Genomic DNA, 18,147 nt, shown 5'->3' on the forward strand with positions numbered 1-18,147 from the left:
CCCCCTCCCAGCAGCTCCAGTCGGGAATTGCTGTGTCTTGCCTGGGTGATCCTGACCCTTGGGCAGGGTTGTGAGGGAAAATCCATGCTGAATTGGGAATTTTGGAGGCCATAGTGCCCTTTGCTCCCCGGGATCAATCATTTACCTGCCTGTGACCTTTGCTTCATTCCCAGCTCCAGGATGGGATGAGGGGCCGGGGGGAGTTGGATGAGAGCCTGAAATGGGGGGTCCCACAGCCCCCCTCTCCCTTTGGGATGCATCCCACTATCCCAGCTCCGCTTTGGCCCCTTTATCCGCCGTGTGCAGGGCTGGGAAGGCCTCCAGGAGAAGGAGGAGGAGGGGTGGGAAGAGGCCAGGCCGGAGTTTTGCCAGATGTGGGAAAGGAGGGAAAAGGGGGATACGTTCCCTGCTGCTTCCCAGCGCCTTGGGGACCCCCTTCCCTATCCCGGAGCCACCGCGGTAATGTCTGGGCTGACTCCACTCATCCCGGGCGAGCGGGACAAAGTCGGGATGGTCCCGGAGCCGCCGTGGGTTTGGGGGGTGGGTGGGAGCCGCTGGCGCCGCTCCCGCCCCGCTCCAATCCCCGCTCCAATCCCGCGCCGATCCCGCATTGTTCCCGGCTCGGCGGGAGGAGGAGGAGCAGGGCCGAGGGCCAGCGGGAAGGGAGGCGGGAAGGCGGGAGCCGGGAAGTGCTGGAGCCGCCTGTCATGTTGGTGGAGCTGCTCTTCCAGGCTGCCTGTGTGTCCCTGCTCCTCTCCAGCGGCCAGGCCAGGGGGTATCCCGGGAGGAAGAAGCCGGGAAGCTTTGCCGTGGAGAGGTAGAGCTGTGTCCCCCCCTCCCCTTTTCCTGATCCCTTTTCCAGCTACACCTGAGATGGGCAGCGTCCCGAGCTCCAGCCATCCCAGCGTTCTGCTGCCTGGACAGGCTGGGACCCCGCAATTCCCTCCCTCTTGCCAGGTCCCGGAGAGCATGACCCTGCTCCCTGCATCCCTGTCCTCCCCACATCCCTGTCCTCCCCACATCCCTGTCCTGCTCCCCACATCCTTGTCCTGCTCCCTGCATCCCTGTCCTGCTCCCCACATCCCTGTCCTGCTCCCCACATCCCTGTCCTGCTCCCCACATCCCTGTCCTGCTCCCTGCCTCTCTGTCCTGCTCCCCTCATCCCTGTCCTGCTCCCCGCATCCCTGTCCTGCTCCCCACATCCCTGTCCTGCTCCCCACATCCCTGTCCTGCTCCCCACATCCCTGTCCTGCTCTCCACATTCCTGTCCTGCTCTCCACATCCCTGTCCTTCTTCCATCATCCCTGTCCTGCTCCCCTCAACCCTGTCCTTCTCCCTGCATCCCTGTCCTGCTCTCCACATCCCTGTCCTCCTCCCCCCACCCCTGTCCTGCTCCCCTCATCCCTGTCCTGCTCCCCGCATCCCTGTCCTGCTCTCTCCACATCCCTGTCCTGCTCTCTCCACATCCCTGTCCTACTCTCTCCACATCCCTGTCCTGCTCTCTCCACATCCCTGTCCTGCTCCCTGCATCCCTGTCCCGCTTCCATCATCCCTGTCCTTCTCCCTGCATCCCTGTCCTGCTGCCCGGACTGGGATATTTGGGATGGCTGGGACACAATCCTCCCTCCCTATCCCACCTTCTTTTGGGATCCCTCTTGCCCCCGCCCCCCCGCCATTCCTGCCTCCTCCTGATCCAAGCCATGCTCTGCTTCCCACGGGCACGTCCTGGCATTCCCAGGCCCTCGGCTCCATCCGGGAGGGATGGGGACAGGGTGGCCTCAGGCTCCGGTGTCCCGCAGGCGCCGCGGGGGGCCCCACGTTTGCTTCCCGGGCTCCGGCAGCGGATGTTGTCCCGGCTGGATGCTGTCCCCGGGCAGCGGGAAGTGCACCCTGCGTGAGTAGGGGCAGCCGGGGGGGCGGGCGGGGGGTCCCCGCTCCCGTTCCCACGGCTCCCGTTCCCATTCCCGCAGCGCTCTGCTCCTTCGGCTGCGGCGGCGGCTCCTGCGTCGCTCCCAACCTCTGCCTGTGCCCGGATGGGGAGCAGGGAATCACCTGCCCAGGTACGTCCCGAGGGATGGGGGGGCTGTGAGTCCATGGACGCCGGGCTGGACCCCCTTCCCTCTCCAGGCCACAAATCCCAAGGGATGGAGGTGGCCATGATCCTGTGAATACTGTGCCAGACTCCCTTCCCTCTCCATACCACTTATCCCAGGAGATGGGGGTGGCCATGTGCCCCCTTCCCTCTCCACGCCCCGAATCCCAAGGGATGGAGGTGGCCCCATCCTGGCAGGGCCCGTTGCTCCCTGTCCCCTCCGCTTGCAGCATTCCAAGCACTGTCCCCTTCCCTGAGGCGTCCATGGATCAGGGTGGGAGCTGGGTGCTCCCGGGGTGTCCCCGGTGCCCGGTTGACCCCACACCCACCCCCCAGATCCTCCGGGAACGTGCGGGGAGTACGGCTGTGACCTGTCCTGTAACCACGGCGGCTGCCAGGAGGTCGCCCGCGTGTGTCCCGTCGGCTTCTCCATGGCGGAGACTCCCAACGGCGTCCGCTGCACCGGTGAGCGGGAGCGGGAATATCCCGGCGGGAGCGGGCAGCCAGAGGTCCCGCATCCCAAACCCGGGCATTCCCGGCGTCCCCCCAGACATCGACGAGTGCCGGAGCGGGGCCTGCGAGGGGCCGTGCGTGAACACGGAGGGCGGATTCGTGTGCCAGTGCGGCTCCGGCCGGGAGCTCTCCACGGATCGGCGCAGCTGCCGCGGTGCGCGGGGGGCCGGAGGGGAGGCCGGGAATGCCGAGGGATCCTGACCCTCATCCCGCCCCCCCTCCCAGACACGGACGAGTGCCAGGCCACGCCGTGCCAGCACCGCTGCGAGAACAGCGTCGGGAGCTACCGCTGCTCCTGTCGGCCCGGATACCAGCTCCACGGGAACCGGCATTCCTGCCTGGGTGAGCGCCAGGATGGGGCCCTTCCCGCTCCGGGACATGTATCCCCAAGGGATGCGGGTGGCCATGAGCCTGTGGACACCACACCAGACCCCCTTCCCTCCCCATGCCATGAATCCCAGGGGATGCAGGTGGCCATGAGCCCCTGAACCCTGTGCCAGACCCTCATCCCTCTCCATGCCCTGAATCCCAAGGGACACAGTTGTCCACGGGCCCACGATCCCAGTGCTGCCACCTTATCCCTGTCCCTGCCTGGGCCATGCTGGGAGCACATCCCAGCGCTCCGGGCTCCTCCCTGGGTCACATCCCAGGGTGTGACACCTCCTGCCCCATTCCCTTTTCCCGCAGATGTGGATGAATGCCGGCGGCCGGGAATGCGCCGCTCCTGCCAGCACAGCTGCCACAACATTCCCGGGAGCTTCCGCTGCTCCTGCCGCCCCGGATACCGGCTCAGCACAGACAGGGTGTCCTGCGAAGGTATCCATGTCCTTCTCCGGGTTGGGAGAGTGGAGCAGGACGCTCCCGCTCCTTGCCTACCCCAAGTGATGTCTCTTCCTTCCTGGATTCCTTCCCAGGGTATCCCAAAGCCATCCTGGCCCCGTCACCCATCCTGCAATCCCTGCAGCACCCGCCCACCCTCGTCCTGCTCCCTCCCGGCTCCCACCTGCTCCCGAGGGGCTCCCCCTCTCCCCACATCCCTGTGGCAGCTCCTGGGACCCAATTCCCACCCTCTTCTCCGTCCCTGTCTCCCGGTACCTCCGTCCCACCGTCCCCTCGCTGTCGGCACCGCGGGGTTTCCCGGGAGCCCGGCGCTCGCTGGACGGAGCCGGGATGCCGGAGCTGCACCTGCCAGGTGAGAATCCCACCATCCCACACCTTCCCTTGGCACCATCCCGACCTGGGATGAGCCACGCGTGTCCCGGCAGGAGGGACGAGTCCTGTGTGACGCCGTGAGCTGCTCCATTCCCTGCTCCCACCCGCTTCCCGCTCCGGCTGGGGGGTGCTGCCCCACCTGCACAGGTGAGTCCCGGCCCCCCCGACCCCGCAATTCCTGGGATATCCCTCCCTGATCCCCCCTGGATCACAGGGTGCCTCCACGAGGGGGTGGCCAGAGCAGAGGGCGATGTCTTCTCCCCATCCGATGGGAATTGCTCCGTCTGCATCTGCTTGGTGAGCTGGATCGGGGTGGGAGAATTCCCCCGGAGCCCTGGGGACCTCCCAGCCTTGGGGACCCTCATCCCACCTCCATCCACAGGCCGGGAACGTCTCCTGCCTTTCCCCGGAATGCCCCGCAGGCTCCTGCCCCAGCCCCTGCCATCCAGGTGAGACCCCCAGTCCGGGGCTGTGGGGACCCCTGGGCTGGGAGATGAGGGTTCGGGAGGATCCACGCTTGGATCTCCAGCCCTCCTGACTCCGCCTTTCCCAGCCAAGTGCAGTTTCCGGGGCCGCACGTACGCGCACGGGGCCCGGTTCAGCCCGGACGGGGACGGATGCACCACCTGTGTCTGCCAGGTGGGGAAACCCCAGGGATGGGGATCCCACGGGATGAGGAGCCGCAGGGACGGGACACCCCAGGAATGAGGGTCCTCAAAGCTGGGGAACCCCAGGGAGGAGGGTCCCCACGGATGAGGGTCCCCAGGGATGGGGGTTCACAGGGATGAGGGTCCCCAGGGACGCTGTGGGTATCCCGGCTCTCTCGAGGCTGGGGCTGGATGTGGGGACTCCCGGTGACGCATTCCCACGTTCCCAGGGCGGGGAGGTGGAATGTTCCTTCGCTCCCTGTCCCATCCTGGACTGCCCCCAGCACCAGCGGCTCCTGCGCCCCGGGCAGTGCTGCTCCTCCTGCCGGGACCCTCCGGCCCCCGCCGGTCAGTCGGGACAGGGATACACCCGGGAACGGGGAGGGCGGGATAAGGGGGCCAGCTGGAGACAGGGGACAGTGGGATGTGGGGAACAGCTGGGGGGGAAAAAAGGGGGTTGGAATGTGGGGGACGAGTTGTGGGGGACACTTGGGGACGGGAAAGGTGGGAGGGCTGTGGGGATATTTTGGGGATGGAGAGGGTGGGATGTGGGGGACAGCTGGGGGACAGTGAGGACGGGATGGAGGGACGGGGAGAGAGGGATGTGGGGGACAGCCCAGGGGCCGAGGGGTTGGGATATGGGAACACGTGGGGATGGGGAGGGTGGGAAACTGGGAATCCCCGAGCCCAGGGAGGGGGGAGTGTAGGGGAGGGTGGATTTTAGGGGCCAGCTGGGCAGAGGGAGCCTTCCCAGGTTGCTTCCTGGAGGACAACGGCGTGCAGTTTCCCGTGGGACAGCTCTGGTCTCCGGGCGATCCCTGTGAGTTATGCATCTGCCAGGTGAATGAGAACCTGCTCTGCTTCCCTCCTGCTGCCTGTCCCCGTCCCCGCTCCCCATTCCCGCCCTCGGGGTGCCCGCGGCCCCCCCGGCGGGCTCGGGAATGCCGAGGTGTCTGTGGAGGTGTTCCCGCCCGCAGGCAGACGGCTCCGTGAGCTGCCGGCGCACGGAATGCCTGGAGACCTGTCCCTACCCCATCCGGATCCCCGGGCAGTGCTGTCCCGACTGCTCCGCAGGTGAGGAGGCCCTGGAATTCCCGGCCCCGGGAATTCCGAGCCTCCCGGGGCCCCACGCAAGCCGCTCTGCCCGCAGGCTGCACCTACATGGGGCGGGTGTTCTCCAACAACGAGACCTTCCCGTCGGAGCTGGATCCGTGTCTCAGCTGCATCTGCCTGGTGAGGGCCGGGCTGGGCACCCCCGCGGCTTTCGGGGCTCCGGCTCCACGGGCTGATCCCGGGATTTTTAACTCCGTTGCAGGAAAAAACAAAAAAACAAAAACAAAACCAAAAAAAAGCTCCGGGGGCGTTGCCGGGGGTTCCTAACGGGGTCTCTCTGGTCTCTCGCAGCTGGGATCGGTGGCCTGCTCGCCTCTGGAATGTGCCATCGTGTGCTCCTACCCCTTCCACCCCGAGGGCCGCTGCTGCCCCGTCTGTGACGGTAACGGGGGGGGGGCGGGGGGTCCCCGAACCCACCCTCCCGAGCCCCTCGGAGCCTCCCCGAGCCCCCCGAGCGAGCCCTCCCACCCCCCCAGACTGCAACTACCGCGGCAGGAAGGTGGAGAACGGGCAGAGCTTCACCCCCGAGGGGCAGCCCTGCACCCGCTGCGCCTGCCAGGTGAGCTGGGAGGGGACACAGCGGGGACCACGGGGGGCCCGGGGGGTGACCCTGACCGGGGGGCGACCCCGGGGGGTCCTCATGCCCATGGGATGCCTTTGGGGTTCAGGGGGTGCCCTGGTCTGTAGGGTCCCTGTGCCTGCGGGGTGTCCGTGGGGTCCCTGTGCCCATGGGATACCCCTGTCCATGGGGTCCCTGTCCCCATGGGGTGCCCGTGTCCATGGGGTCCCTGTGCCCATGGGATACCCCTGTCCGTGGGGTCCCTGTGCCCACGGGGTGCCCGTGCCGGTGCCATTGTGCCCCGGGGGGGTTGGCAGGCCCGGCTGACCCCCCATGTCCCCCCTGTGCCAGCTCGGGGAGGTGACCTGCGAGGAGCGGCCGTGCCCCCACTCCTGCTCCGAGCCCCCCGTGATTCCCGCTCCCTGCTGCCCACCCTGCCCAGGTAATGGGATTCCCAGACCTCCTGGCACTCGGGGGACCCCCACCCCAGGCTGGGGGTCCCGGGGGAGGGGCAGGAACTGACCAAAGTCATCCCTGTGCCAGCCACAGATGTCCGGCTTCCGCTGCAGGGCAGTGACCTGGCCCCATCCCTGGCCCCGTCCTTATCCCTGGTCCCATCCCTGGCCCAGTCCTTGTCCCCATTCTCCTCCCTGGCCCCATCCTCATCCTCGTCCTCATCCGTATTCTCACCCTCATCCCCATCCCAATCCCTGTCCCCATCCTCATCCCCCTCCTCCTCCCACTCCCCATCCTCATTCCCGTCCTCCCTGTCCCCATCCTCCTCTCAGTCCCCAATCCCTAAGGATTCACCCCCTGGTACCTCCCACCCCAATCCCCCCAAATCCCACCCCCGCCTGGCCCAGCTCCTGCTTCCCAACACATCCGCCGCCCCCAGCCCCTTTCCCGGGATTTGGGATGCCGGGGATCCCCCCCCCACCACCCCGAGCCCCTCTGGACACCCCTCGGTGCCCCCCGACCCCCCCTCCGAGGCCGCGGCCCCCCCAGATCCCACGGGCTGCTCCGGCCCCGGGGCTCAGGGATCCCTCGGGAATGCGGATCCCGCTGCGGCGCCGCCGGACAGCGGGAAGAGCCCCAGGTGCCGAGTGCCGGGAGGAGGAGGAGGATGAGGAAGAGGAGGGGGGTCTGCAGGATCAGGCCCCTGGGGAGGGGGGGCGACTGTCCCCCCCCGCCAATAAACTCATCCTGGTATTTATTCCCTGTCCCCTGCTGCTTGGGAACACGCGGAGCCCGGGGCTTGTCCTCAGCAGGAATTTTGGGATGAGCGGCCTCTGCGGGATGAGGAGGGAAGTGCTGGAGTTGGAGTTCGGGGACAGGGAGGACGTGTCCTGCCGGGATCCCCAGGGATCGGGATGCCCAGGGATCAGGATCCCCAAGGCTGGGAAGACCCCGGGGACGAGGGTGCTCAGGGAGAAGGGTCCTGAGGGCCGGGAGGTCCCCAGGGATGAGGATCCACATGGATGAGAGTCTCCACGGACAAAGGTCCCCAGGGATGCAGGTGAGGGTGACACCCACCGGTGTCCAGGGACACGCCCCATTCCCAGGAATGCCCCGCCCTTCCCAGAGACACACGGCACAGGGAGGCTTCTCCACACCTTTATTGTCCTCGGGAACGGCGGGAAAAGGGACATCCCTGCCAGCCCCCAAGCCGGGAACCGTCGGGATCCCCCATCCCGGCTCAGGGCAGCCGGGACAGCCCCACCTTGTTGTTGGCCCTGTCGAAGACGACGTAGTATTCCCGGATAAACACATCCCCAAGGATCCAGAGCTCGCCCTCCTCCGTGGGCGCATCCATGCCTTGGAACCCCAGGCTGCAGACCCCGTCGCTCTGCTCCGAGCACACGGAACAGGGAGGTCACCGGCTGTGGGATCCCCGCCCCGCGTCATTCCGGCCCCGTTCCCAGCGGGATGCTCACCTGGATCACGTAGGCTCTGGCCGGCACCGGGAACGCTTGGCCGTGGATATGGAATACGAGGTCGGGCAGTTTCCTGGCAGCCTTGCAGCTGATCTGGGGGGGGACAGGGTGGGTCGGTGGCTATTCCGGCCGGGAAAAAGCATCCCGGGAAGCGTCCCGGGGGCTCACCTCGCCGTTGGAGCGGGCGCCCAGGGCGCCCATGACGATGCGGAAGGCTCGGACGGGCATGGCCAGCAGGGATGTTCCCGTATCCACGATGGCCTGGCACCCCGAGGAACAGGCCGCCGCCGCCCCGTTGATGGAGACGCTGGGAAAAGGGATGCGGGGTGAGCTTCCCGAGGCTGGGATTCCCTGAAAACACCGGCTGCGGAGCTTCCCAGGAATACCTGTCCATGGTGATCTGCCAGTAGGTCTCGGCGGAGAGCGGGATCCAGGAGATTCCCTTGGCGGTGTAAAAGGGATCGATGGCACCGAACAGGACGAAGCTTCCGGCTTGGCCGTCCCTGAAAAGCGGGATCCAGCCAGGGATTGCCCACCCTGCCATTCCCACCGGGAAACCGGCACCGGCGGGAGGGAAACGGTAGAACTCCTCGGCGGCTCCAGCTGGGATTTACCTGCTCAGGTAGACGGAGAAGAGATCCCGATCCACGAGCCTTTCCATCATCATGTTGTCGAAGACGGGGGTGGCTCCGGAGGAGGCGATGCTCGGGAACGCCAATCCCAGGATCCCATCGAAGGGGGTGTAGTAGAAGAAATCCCCCGGCTCTGTCTCCGCCAGCCCGAAAATCTGGTTCTGGACGTTGATCCCGGCGACCTGGGAAAGGGAGAGAGGTGTGGCTCGGGCCTCCCGGGATCCCGGATCCCACGGGATGGGAAGGACGGAGCGGCCCTACGTTGACGGTGTCGTATCCCAGGACTCCGGACATGCTTCCCGTGCCGTAGGCGATGAACAGGGTGTCGTTGGTGCTCAGGAAGGTGGAGGAATCCGCGGGATTGAAGCGGTTGTGGTTCCCTGAAAGGGTGGGGAGGGAGGGAATCACGGGAATGAGGCCATTGGGAACGAGGGTGGCACCTCAGTGTCCCTGGGAGAGGCTGATTCCCAGGGCAGAGCCATCCCTGGCTCCCAAGGCCTGGGGGGTTCCCCATCATCCAAGAAGCCACGGGGCTACCGGACACGCTCCGGACACCCGGAGACATTCCGGACACCTGGACACACTCCGGACACATTCCAGACACATTCCAGACACCTACTGCAGGCCGGGCTGGAGCAGAAGACGGAGGGAACCCAAAGGTTGGAAGAGCCAGTGTCGAAGACGACGGTGAATTCCTGGGCTGGAGTCCCGATGGAGATGGTGCCGAAGTACTCGTCCTGTGGGAGCGGGGTGGGAAAGGAAGAGTGGGATTGGGAAGGGGAGAGTGGGGTGGGGGTAGTGGGATGGGGAAGGGGATAGTGAGAAGGGAATAGTGGGACAGGGAAGGGGATAGTGAGAAGGGAATAGTGGAATGGGAATGGGGATAGTGGGAAGAGGGTAATGGGGTGGGAATGGGGATAGTGGGATAGGGAAGGGGAGAGCGGAATGGGGACAGTGGGATGGGGAAGTGGTTAGTGGGGAGGGGATAGTGGGATAGGGAAAGGGATGGTGGGACTGAGAAGGGGAAAGTGGGAATGGGACAGTGGGATAGGGAAAGGGATAGTGGGATTGAAAAGGGGATAGTGGGAATGGGACAGTGGGACTGGGAAGGGGACAGTGGGATTCAAAAGAGGAGAGTGGGAATGGGATAGTGGGATGGGGAAGGGGATAATGGAGAGGGGATAGTGGGGTAGGGAGGGGAATAGTGGGAAGGGGGTAATGGGATGTGGAAGGGGTGAGTGGGATAGGAAAAAGGATAGTGGGATTGGAAAAGGGATAGTGGGATTGAAAGGGGATAGTGGCCCCCGTGCCCTCCCAGATCCCGATCCCGTTCCCTCACATCCATGTAGTTCTGCAGGGGCTCCACAGCGATGCCAGGGAGGTACTTGGCAGCCAGGTTATAGGGATTCTGCTCCAGGAAGCTCTCCAGCAATCCCTGCTCCCGCAGCCTCTCCCGCAGCGACTTCATCTTCCTCAGGGGCACCCTGCGGACACCGGGATCCGTCACCGGGATCATCCCACATCCCGCATCCTTTGGGACGGGGGCCCTTCCCGGCGCTCACCTGGTCCCCAGGCCCTGGGCCAGGACCACCAGGGAGAGGAGCAGGAGCAGCTTCATGGCGGGAGCTCCGGGAACGTGAGCCTCCGCTCCCGCTCCCGCTCCTTATATCCCGGCTCCCGTGTTTGGCCGGCGGCTCCGATAAGGAAAGCAAACGGTTCCCGGGAATCTTATCACAACGTCCTTAAGGAAGGTGGCCGGGGAAGGGGGGGAATGTCAAGCCCTTACTCCCAGGGGTGAGGTCGGGATGCTGGGATGGGAGGGAAGCGCTCCCGGTGTCCCGAGGGAAGGCGCTGGGAGCCGGTGGGAATGTGGGGTTGGGTTTGTCCCCTGGATCGCCCCCAGCTCCCGGCTGGAGGGTTTGATCCCTGGATTGCAGCTCACCAGGGATGAGGCAGCCAAGGCTTTCCTGGGAGATGCGTTCCAGGGCCTCGTTACCCTCACAGGGAAGGATTCATTCCCAATATCCCACCTAAAGCTGCCCTCTGGCACTGGGAAGCCATTCCCTGTGTCCTATCATTCCAGGCCCTTTTCCAAAGTCCCTCTCCAGCTTTCCTGGGTGTTGCTTTAGGGGCTCCAAGGTCTCTCCAGAGCCTTTTCCTCCGGCCAATCCATTTGGGATTTTCAGGCTGCCAGCTCCAGATTTTCCATTCTGGGAATCAGCCAAGCCCTTCTCCTTCCCAAACCCCTCCAACACATTCCATCCTCCTTTTTTCCTCTGGGATAACCGGTTGCTTCATCCCTTTTCTCCCAACATCCCTCAGGGATCTTTATCCATTTCACTCCCCCCTATGGAATTCAGCCCCGATCCTCGGATTCTTTTGTTCTTCCGAGCCGGGAACGGGGCTGATTCCAAGGGAAGAATTCCAGCTCTGGCCTTAGGGAGCCTTTGATCCTTTGATCTCCTCCAGGACAAGGTGACCGTTCCAGGATCCACGTGGTGCCGTGAGGGAAGCCAAGATTCCCGGCCCAGCTCCAGTGACCTTCAGCATTCCAGTGGCATCCGGAGCCGGACCTTCCCCTGGCTGCTCCCACTTTGACCCCACAGCTGGTCCCAGTTCTGCAGCAGCGCCGGGAAAGGGTGAGAGGGATGAAATCCCAGTGGAAGCAAGACATGGAAGTGTTGGAGCCAAGCCAGAGGAGGGCACGGAGGTGATCCGAGGGATGGGAAAGGCTGGGAGAGCTGGAATTGTCCAGCCTGGAGAAGAGAAGAGAAGCTCCAGAGAAATCTTGGAGCCTCTTCCAGTGCCTCAAGGGGCTCCAGGAGAGCGGGAGAGGGATTTTGGGAATGGAGCGCCAGGACAAGGGGGAATGGCTCCAAACTGGAAAAGGGGTGATTTAAACAGGATATTGGGAATAAATCCTTCCCTGTGAGGGTGGTGAAGCACTGGAATGGATTTCCCAGGAAAGCTGTGGCTGCCCCATCCCTGGAATTGCTGAATGCCAGGCTGGAAAAGGGCTCGGAGCAACCTGGACTAGTGGAAGGTGTCCCTGTAAATTTGGAGCTTCCAAGTTGTCCCTGGTTTTGGGCCAAAACAGGAGGGAAAACAAAAATATTCCCTTATCCCAGAGCTGTTTATCCATTTAATTCCCAGAGCTGCCATCCCAGGGGATCAGGACTCCAGATTTTCCAAGGGAAGGTTTTTGCCAGAAATGGGAAGTTTCAGGACAAGCTGGTTGTAAATCCCATCCCCGGGAGGCAAAATCCCGCCGGATTTTTGGATGAATCCTTATCCCCAGCGGGAAGAAGCTGTGGGATTCAGGGACGGGGAGAAAATGGGAATTAATGTTCATCACTAATTATATCAGGAATAAAAAGGTGGGAGGATGGAAAAATAACCCCTTTGAGGGTGTGAAATGGCTTTTCCTCAGGGAGAAATCGGGATTTTTCCAACCTCGGTGGGGAAATTCAGGGATCCTGGAATAATCCATCCTGGAGCAGGTGACCGAGGCCTCCCTGTCCCAGCTTTCCTTGGCACCAGAGGGCACCAAAGGATGGGAAGATCCCAAAAAAAACCCGGATCTGGATCCATTCCTGATTCAGGCAGGGATTCCTGGTCAAACCCTCCCTCCAAAAAATTTAGGCTTGTTCCCAGATAATCCTGGTTTTAACGTGGAAACGCCACTTGGGATGGATTTAACTCCCACGGGAATCACCCTCTGAATCAACATTTTGGGATTTTCCGGCTTTTGGGACATCAAAAGCCCGGGAACTTCCTTAATTTTACCCCCCAAAAATCCCCTAACGGGGTCAGGGTTTATCTTGGAATGGATTCAGGAAGGAAACTTGTTTTCCAGGCCCTGTTCCCAGTTCTTCTTGTCCCTTTATCACCCCGGAGCTTTATCGGAGCTGTCAGATGAAAGGAGGGAATTCTGAGGCTCCTGAGGAGGCAAATCTCTGGGATTTGCTTAAAAATATTGAATTAAGTTATCAAGGATCTTGGCATTCCCTGTGGGAATGGAATCCTGCCGGACAGGGACCTCAGATAACCTTTTCCTACCTGGTTTTGGGTGGGATTAACACAAAATCCGAGGGGGGAAAAAACCCAGGTGTAACCATCTTTTATGGAAATTAGGGAGATTAATAAGAAAATAATGGGAATATCCTTTAAAAAGGAAAAATTATCCCAATTTTTATTGCTGGATAACATATTTAAACGGATATTTTCCCATTTATTCCTTGCAAATCTGAATACAATTTAATTTATCCTTAATCCTTAAATTTTAATGTAAAAGAATCCCAGGTGGAACTATTTTAATGGGAGTTAAGGATATTAATAAACTTTTAATGGGAATATCCTTCCAAAAACATGGAAATTAAGGATATTAATAAACTTTTAATGGGAATATCCTCCCCAAAACAGCCCTTTATCCCATTTTTTTGTTGCTGGATAACAATTAAATGGATATTTTCCCATTTATTCCACAAAAATCTCAATTTTTCCTCTCCCCAATCCGTAATTTTTATATCAAATGTTAACTAAACATTTTCCAGCTTTTCCATGTGTTTGGAAAACTGCTCCAAACAAGCCTGGAAAGCATTTCTTTCCCTTTGGAAAGTCGGGTCCCTTTGTTTTCCCATAACATTGGGAGTTTGACCTGTTTATCAGCCGCGCTGGGAACAAGTTGTCCTTGATTCAACTGGAATTTTTTGGGATCATGTGACCCCCGTTTATTCCACAACAAAGGCTCAGGTGACTTGTGGGGATCAGAGGTGCCTTTCCTGGATCCCGGGGGCCCTTTGGGAACAACCTTCTGCTGTCTTCTGAAGGAGCTGCTCTCCTCATTCCTTATCCCTGTCTGGGATTTGGGAATGCGGAGTTAATTTGGGAAAAGTGGGGCTTGGATTCGTGTTTTGGGTGGTGGGATTGGAGCTTCCAGGTACATTCTAGGAAACATATCCCTGTTTCGTGTCGGGAGGGGCTAATCCAGGTATCCCAAAGGGATTTGCTTTGATCTCTTGGTTCCAGCCAGGAAAACCCGCCATTATAGGAATTTTTTGGGATGTTATCTGGGTTTTTGGGATGTTGCTGAGCTCCGTGTGTTTTTCCTAAACTACTTCCAATCGGGCCTTGGGCACTTCCAGGGCTGGGGCAGGCACAGCTTCCCTGGGAAATCCATCGCAGGGTTTTACCACCCTCACAGGACAGGATTTATTCCCAAGATCCCACTAAACCCCTCGCCGTGTCCATACAACCCCATTCCCTATTATGCTATGGCCCTTCTCCAAACCCCTTTCTCCACCTCTCTCAGCGCTCCTCCACCCCAAAACCACGAAGGATATAAATCCTAGAGCGGCTATGACCCGGCAGGAGCCCTCCGGGCATCCAAACATTGATTAATTAGGAAAAAGAATCCATTAAATTGCTCCCAAATCCCGCCCCCCCCAACATGGCGGCGCCGGGAGGAACCACTCGCGGCCTCCTGGCGGGGGGGCGCGTCCCCCCTCCTTGTCGGCAATGGCCCCGCCCACTTCCGGTCCGCGCCGGAACCCGGAAGTAGCGACGGGCGGAGGGTCTACGGTGGGTCCGGGGCTGGGCCGGGAATGGAAATATCGGGAATACCGGGAATAACGGCGGCATAACGGCGCTAACGCGGCCGCTCCCGCTCGCTGCTGCCGTGCAGTCACCCAGCGCTTCGCCTCCACCCCGCTGAGCGCCGTTGGGCGCTTCCCAGAGCCAGTTCTTGAGTTTTCCCGCTCCCGGCATTCCCGTTTTTCCCGTTTAAACTCCATAAAATTTCGTTAAGAGACAAAAAACCTCCTGAATCGGGTGATTCCCGTGCGGGGGGAAAGCCCCGCGCCTGCAGCGCGGGACGCAATTCCCTATTTTCCCCTCGGACAGGTTTGTCGGGATCATGGATTGAGACATTCCTGAGGCTCTTGCGACATTGCCGGCGTGAAATCCTTGGGATGCTCCACTTGGATAAGAGGTAGAAGAGCCGGGAGCCATCAGGACGGAGCAGGTTTGTGGGGTGTCCCTGGTTTTTTTATGGCATTCCCGTGTTATCCCCTCTCAGCTTTGGAATTTGCACCACAAATGCGGGATAATTCCTACATGTTATCGGAAAACCTGGAATATTTGGGATAAATCGCAGATATAACACCGGAAATCCAGGATTTTGTGTTATTTCACTGGGTGAAATAACGTCAGAGGGTGGAACTGGATGATCCATAAGATCTTTTTCAGCTCTTTGGAAACAGTGGAATAGGAGCAGGTCCAGGTTTCCTTTGAAGAACAGGAATCTGGGGTGGGATGGAGCCTGGAATGAGTCAGAATCTGGAAAATGGAGGAGAGATTCAGCTGGAATTTGCTGGTCGGGGCTGGGAGTGGGTTTTTCCTCGACAAAACCCTCTGGGATGCACAAAATTCTTTCCAAACAGGCTGGGAAAAGCTGGGAAAAGCTGGGGAGAAGTCATTTCTGAAGGAGGAATTAGTGGGAATGTTGCTTTGCCCTCGCTGATTTCTTATAGAGGCTGCTCCAGGAGGTTTAACAAAGCTGGAGTTCAATCCCTAGGAGGCCAAACAGCGGGATTGGGGGATTTACCCGCCTCCTTTTCCGTGTCCCAGGAATCCGGGAGGATGGACACGCTCAGGAACCGGACGGTGGAGGAGCTCCGGGAGCTGCAGGAGGATTCCCAGGAAATCGAGCGCTTGGCTCTGGAATCGCAGGAGGTTGGTGGGGGGGGTTCACCCCGGGGCTCCCTCGTCCGGTTCCCGGTGTCACTTCCCGAATTCCGCAGGTGCAGGAGCTGCAGCTGGAGCGGGAAATGGCCTTGGCTTCCAACCGGAGCTTGGCCGAGCAGAACCTGAAATTCCAGGCGCCGCTGGAATCGGGACGAAGCGACCTCTCCAAGAAATACCTGGAGCTGCAGGAACTGGCCGGGAGGTGCCGGGAGCAGAAGGAAAAGCTGGGTGAGCCCTGGGATCATCCTGGCTCGGGAACGAAGGATTCTGCTTCCCAGAAAGCCGAGATCCCACTTTTTTTCCCAGGAGAGATCCTTTTGGGTTTTCCTCCTTGCCCGAGCGATTCCCGAGGCTGATCCTGTGGGATCTCTGCTGGCTTCTCCCGATGGTCGTGATTTTTCCGTGGTTTTTTTTTCCTTCCATGGTTTTCCCAGAGAAATCCTCGGCAGCGCTGCAGCCGCAGACTCTGCTGGAGCTGCTCCAGGTGGAAAGTCAGAAGATCGAGGAGGAATCCGAGGTGAGCCCGAGGCTTCAATCCACGGGGAATCCCGGGGCTTCATCCTCAAGGACTCCCAGCTAACCCCAATCCCAAAAATCCTGGGTTATGCCCGGAATTTGCTGGTCTTTCCCCCCCCCAACAATCGGATCCTTGTTTGTGTGGAGTCCGGGAAAGACGGAAATCCCAAAGCGGGATGAGGGAAGGGGAGCCGAGGGATCCCGGGATGAAGCCGGGGCTGTTCCTCTCTTCCAGAAAATGGCGGAGAAATTCCTGGAGGGCGAAGTGCCCCTGGAGACGTTCCTGGAGCAGTTTGCCACCATGAGGAAACTGTCCCACCTGCGCCGGGTCCGCGTGGAAAAGCTGCAGGAGATCGTGAGGAAGTCCCAGGGATCCCAGGAATCCGGCCGGGACTCGCAGGCTCCTCCTCCTCCTCCTCCTCCTCCTGCTCTCCCTCCTGCTCCTCACGTTCCCGGGGATCCTCCCCAGCCCTTCCCAGCGGGATCTCCTCCCTTCCCCCTTCCCTACAGCCCGGCTCCCGCGCTCCCTCCCGGCCCCCCGGCCCACGGAGCGCTGCCTCCCGCGCCTTTCCCGGCGGCTCCGGCTGCTTCCCAGCCCGGCTCCCAACCCTTTCCTTACCCAGCTCCCGGATATCCGTCGGCTCAGGCTCCCAGAGCCGCCTCCGGGGGCTATTCCTGGTCTCCATCCCGGGCCCCTCCGCAGCCGGCGCCGTATCCCGGTCCCAGTCCGTCTCCTCCTCCTCCCAGGCCGGGATACTCTCCCTACATCCCTCCCGGAGCGGGAAGGCCGCCCTATCCCACCCAGCCCCCTCTCCCGAATTTCCCGATCCCGGCACAGCCTCCCTATCCCGGGGCTCCCCCACCCTTTGGATACCCCCCTCCTCCCAACCCTTCCCGTCCGGCTTGGCCTGGATACTAATCCAGGACTTTCCGGGAGCATCCTCTGCTGCTTCCTTCTTTTTCTGGGGATTGAGGAACAGGTGGAATCCCAGGAATTCCGTGGGATGAGAGTCACAGTTCCAGGAGTCAGAGCCAGGTGATTCCCAGCTGGATATAGCAGGAAGGAGCAGCCCCTCAGGGCTGGAATTCCGGAGAGGAGAAGGCTCCAGGGAGACCTTGGAGCACCTTCCAGAGCCTAAGGGGGCTCCAAGAGAACTGGAAAAGGACTTGGATATAATGGGCTGGAATGATGGGATAAAGGGGAATGGCTTCCCGCTGCCGGAGGATGTGTTTAATGGGATATTGGGAAGAAGTTCCTCCCTGCGAGGCTGGTGAAGCACTGGAATGGATTTCCCAGGGAAGCTGTGGCTGCTCCATCCCTGGAAGTGTCCGAGGACAAGTTGGACGGGGCTTGGATCCGCCTGGATTAGTGGAACGTGGTTGGAACGGGATGATCCTTAAGATCCCTTCCCACCCAACCATTCCGGGATTGTCTAGGAGTCGGTGATTCCCACCCAGCCTCTGGTATTCCCGACCTCCCGCGTGGTTTTCCGGGCTCCTCACATCCCCCTTCTCAGGAAACACTTGGAGACAGAGGGAACGACAAACGCCGGGAATGGGATTTGCTCTGCTCAGCACTTTATCCCACGAGTCCCGCCCGTATCCCTGGAAGTTATTTATAAGGAATGGTTACTAATGGACTAGGATGGGGCTTTGTGGGATTTCATGGAAGCAATTCCATCCCTGGGGTTAATTACAGTAATAAAACTGCATTAATTAATTCCATGCTGGAGTCACAGCCAGTATTTCGTTCGGGAATGACGGAGCATCCGCCCGTGGGTCGATCCCTTTATCCCTCCCTGGCATCCCGACACCGGCTCCCTTTGGATTCCAGCCTTTCCTCCTCTCCCAGCACCATCTCCCAGCCCATTTTTCCTGCTTTTCCTGGGCTTATCTTTCCTCAGGGACACGTTTGCTTGGGGCTCTTCAGGGTAGAAAAACAGGGAAAAATGCCTTTCCCTGTTTTCCTGTCCTGCTTTTCCCTCCTGACCGGGAGTCTGGTGCTCTAAGGAATTGCTCTGGGATACGGGAAGGAAGAGGAAAAGGTGTAATTAGTACAAAAATCCCAATTTTATTACAGCTGTTGGATATTAAATATCTTGGATTCCTTCCCAGTATTCCCGCCCTCCCTGGACTTGCATCCCTTTCCTTTATCCATCGGTTTGGAGCCATGGAAAAGCCGACG

The 18,147-nt window shown here is 60.6% G+C and overlaps 3 protein-coding genes across 6 annotated transcripts; 2 read left to right on the top strand and 1 right to left on the bottom strand.

Annotated features, from left to right (window-relative positions):
• The first annotated feature begins 707 nt into the window (after window positions 1-707).
• Window positions 708-7,349, top strand: VWCE (von Willebrand factor C and EGF domains). 2 transcript variants are annotated; one of them, XM_064659814.1, is made up of 20 exons: window positions 708-817; window positions 1,800-1,894; window positions 1,971-2,060; window positions 2,429-2,557; window positions 2,643-2,759; window positions 2,831-2,947; window positions 3,293-3,421; window positions 3,520-3,797; window positions 3,871-3,964; window positions 4,032-4,114; window positions 4,200-4,266; window positions 4,347-4,456; window positions 4,695-4,812; window positions 5,219-5,304; window positions 5,442-5,538; window positions 5,615-5,697; window positions 5,869-5,959; window positions 6,054-6,136; window positions 6,488-6,578; window positions 6,680-7,349. In XM_064659814.1, the coding sequence occupies exons 1-20, from the start codon at window positions 708-710 to the stop codon at window positions 7,261-7,263; spliced, it is 2,652 nt and encodes an 883-aa protein (XP_064515884.1). In that variant the 3' UTR covers window positions 7,264-7,349. The 2 variants fall into 2 exon arrangements, with proteins under 2 accessions (XP_064515884.1, XP_064515885.1); XM_064659815.1 differs by having other exon boundaries at window positions 4,371-4,456.
• Window positions 7,350-7,744: 395 nt separating this feature from the next.
• On the bottom strand, window positions 7,745-14,199 carry LOC135416617 (pepsin A-like). The gene is made up of 10 exons (XM_064659897.1): window positions 14,044-14,199; window positions 10,265-10,382; window positions 10,042-10,186; window positions 9,322-9,439; window positions 8,964-9,082; window positions 8,685-8,884; window positions 8,457-8,573; window positions 8,239-8,377; window positions 8,071-8,163; window positions 7,745-7,982 (listed from the first exon to the last, which is right to left on the bottom strand). Exons 2-10 carry the CDS (start codon window positions 10,318-10,320, stop codon window positions 7,833-7,835), a joined length of 1,137 nt encoding a protein of 378 aa, XP_064515967.1. The 5' UTR covers window positions 10,321-10,382; window positions 14,044-14,199; the 3' UTR covers window positions 7,745-7,832.
• An 18-nt stretch (window positions 14,200-14,217) lies between these two features.
• Window positions 14,218-17,687, top strand: VPS37C (VPS37C subunit of ESCRT-I). 3 transcript variants are annotated; one of them, XM_064659902.1, is made up of 6 exons: window positions 14,218-14,286; window positions 14,604-14,724; window positions 15,330-15,434; window positions 15,503-15,674; window positions 15,881-15,963; window positions 16,198-17,687. In XM_064659902.1, the coding sequence occupies exons 3-6, from the start codon at window positions 15,342-15,344 to the stop codon at window positions 16,879-16,881; spliced, it is 1,032 nt and encodes a 343-aa protein (XP_064515972.1). In that variant the 5' UTR covers window positions 14,218-14,286; window positions 14,604-14,724; window positions 15,330-15,341; the 3' UTR covers window positions 16,882-17,687. The 3 variants fall into 3 exon arrangements, with proteins under 3 accessions (XP_064515972.1, XP_064515973.1, XP_064515970.1); XM_064659903.1 differs by having other exon boundaries at window positions 14,239-14,282; window positions 15,233-15,434; XM_064659900.1 differs by having other exon boundaries at window positions 14,239-14,282.
• Window positions 17,688-18,147: the final 460 nt, after the last annotated feature.

The sequence above is a fragment of the Pseudopipra pipra genome, chromosome 6 (genome assembly GCF_036250125.1).
Source record: "Pseudopipra pipra isolate bDixPip1 chromosome 6, bDixPip1.hap1, whole genome shotgun sequence".
Classification (NCBI taxonomy): Eukaryota; Metazoa; Chordata; class Aves; order Passeriformes; family Pipridae; genus Pseudopipra; species Pseudopipra pipra.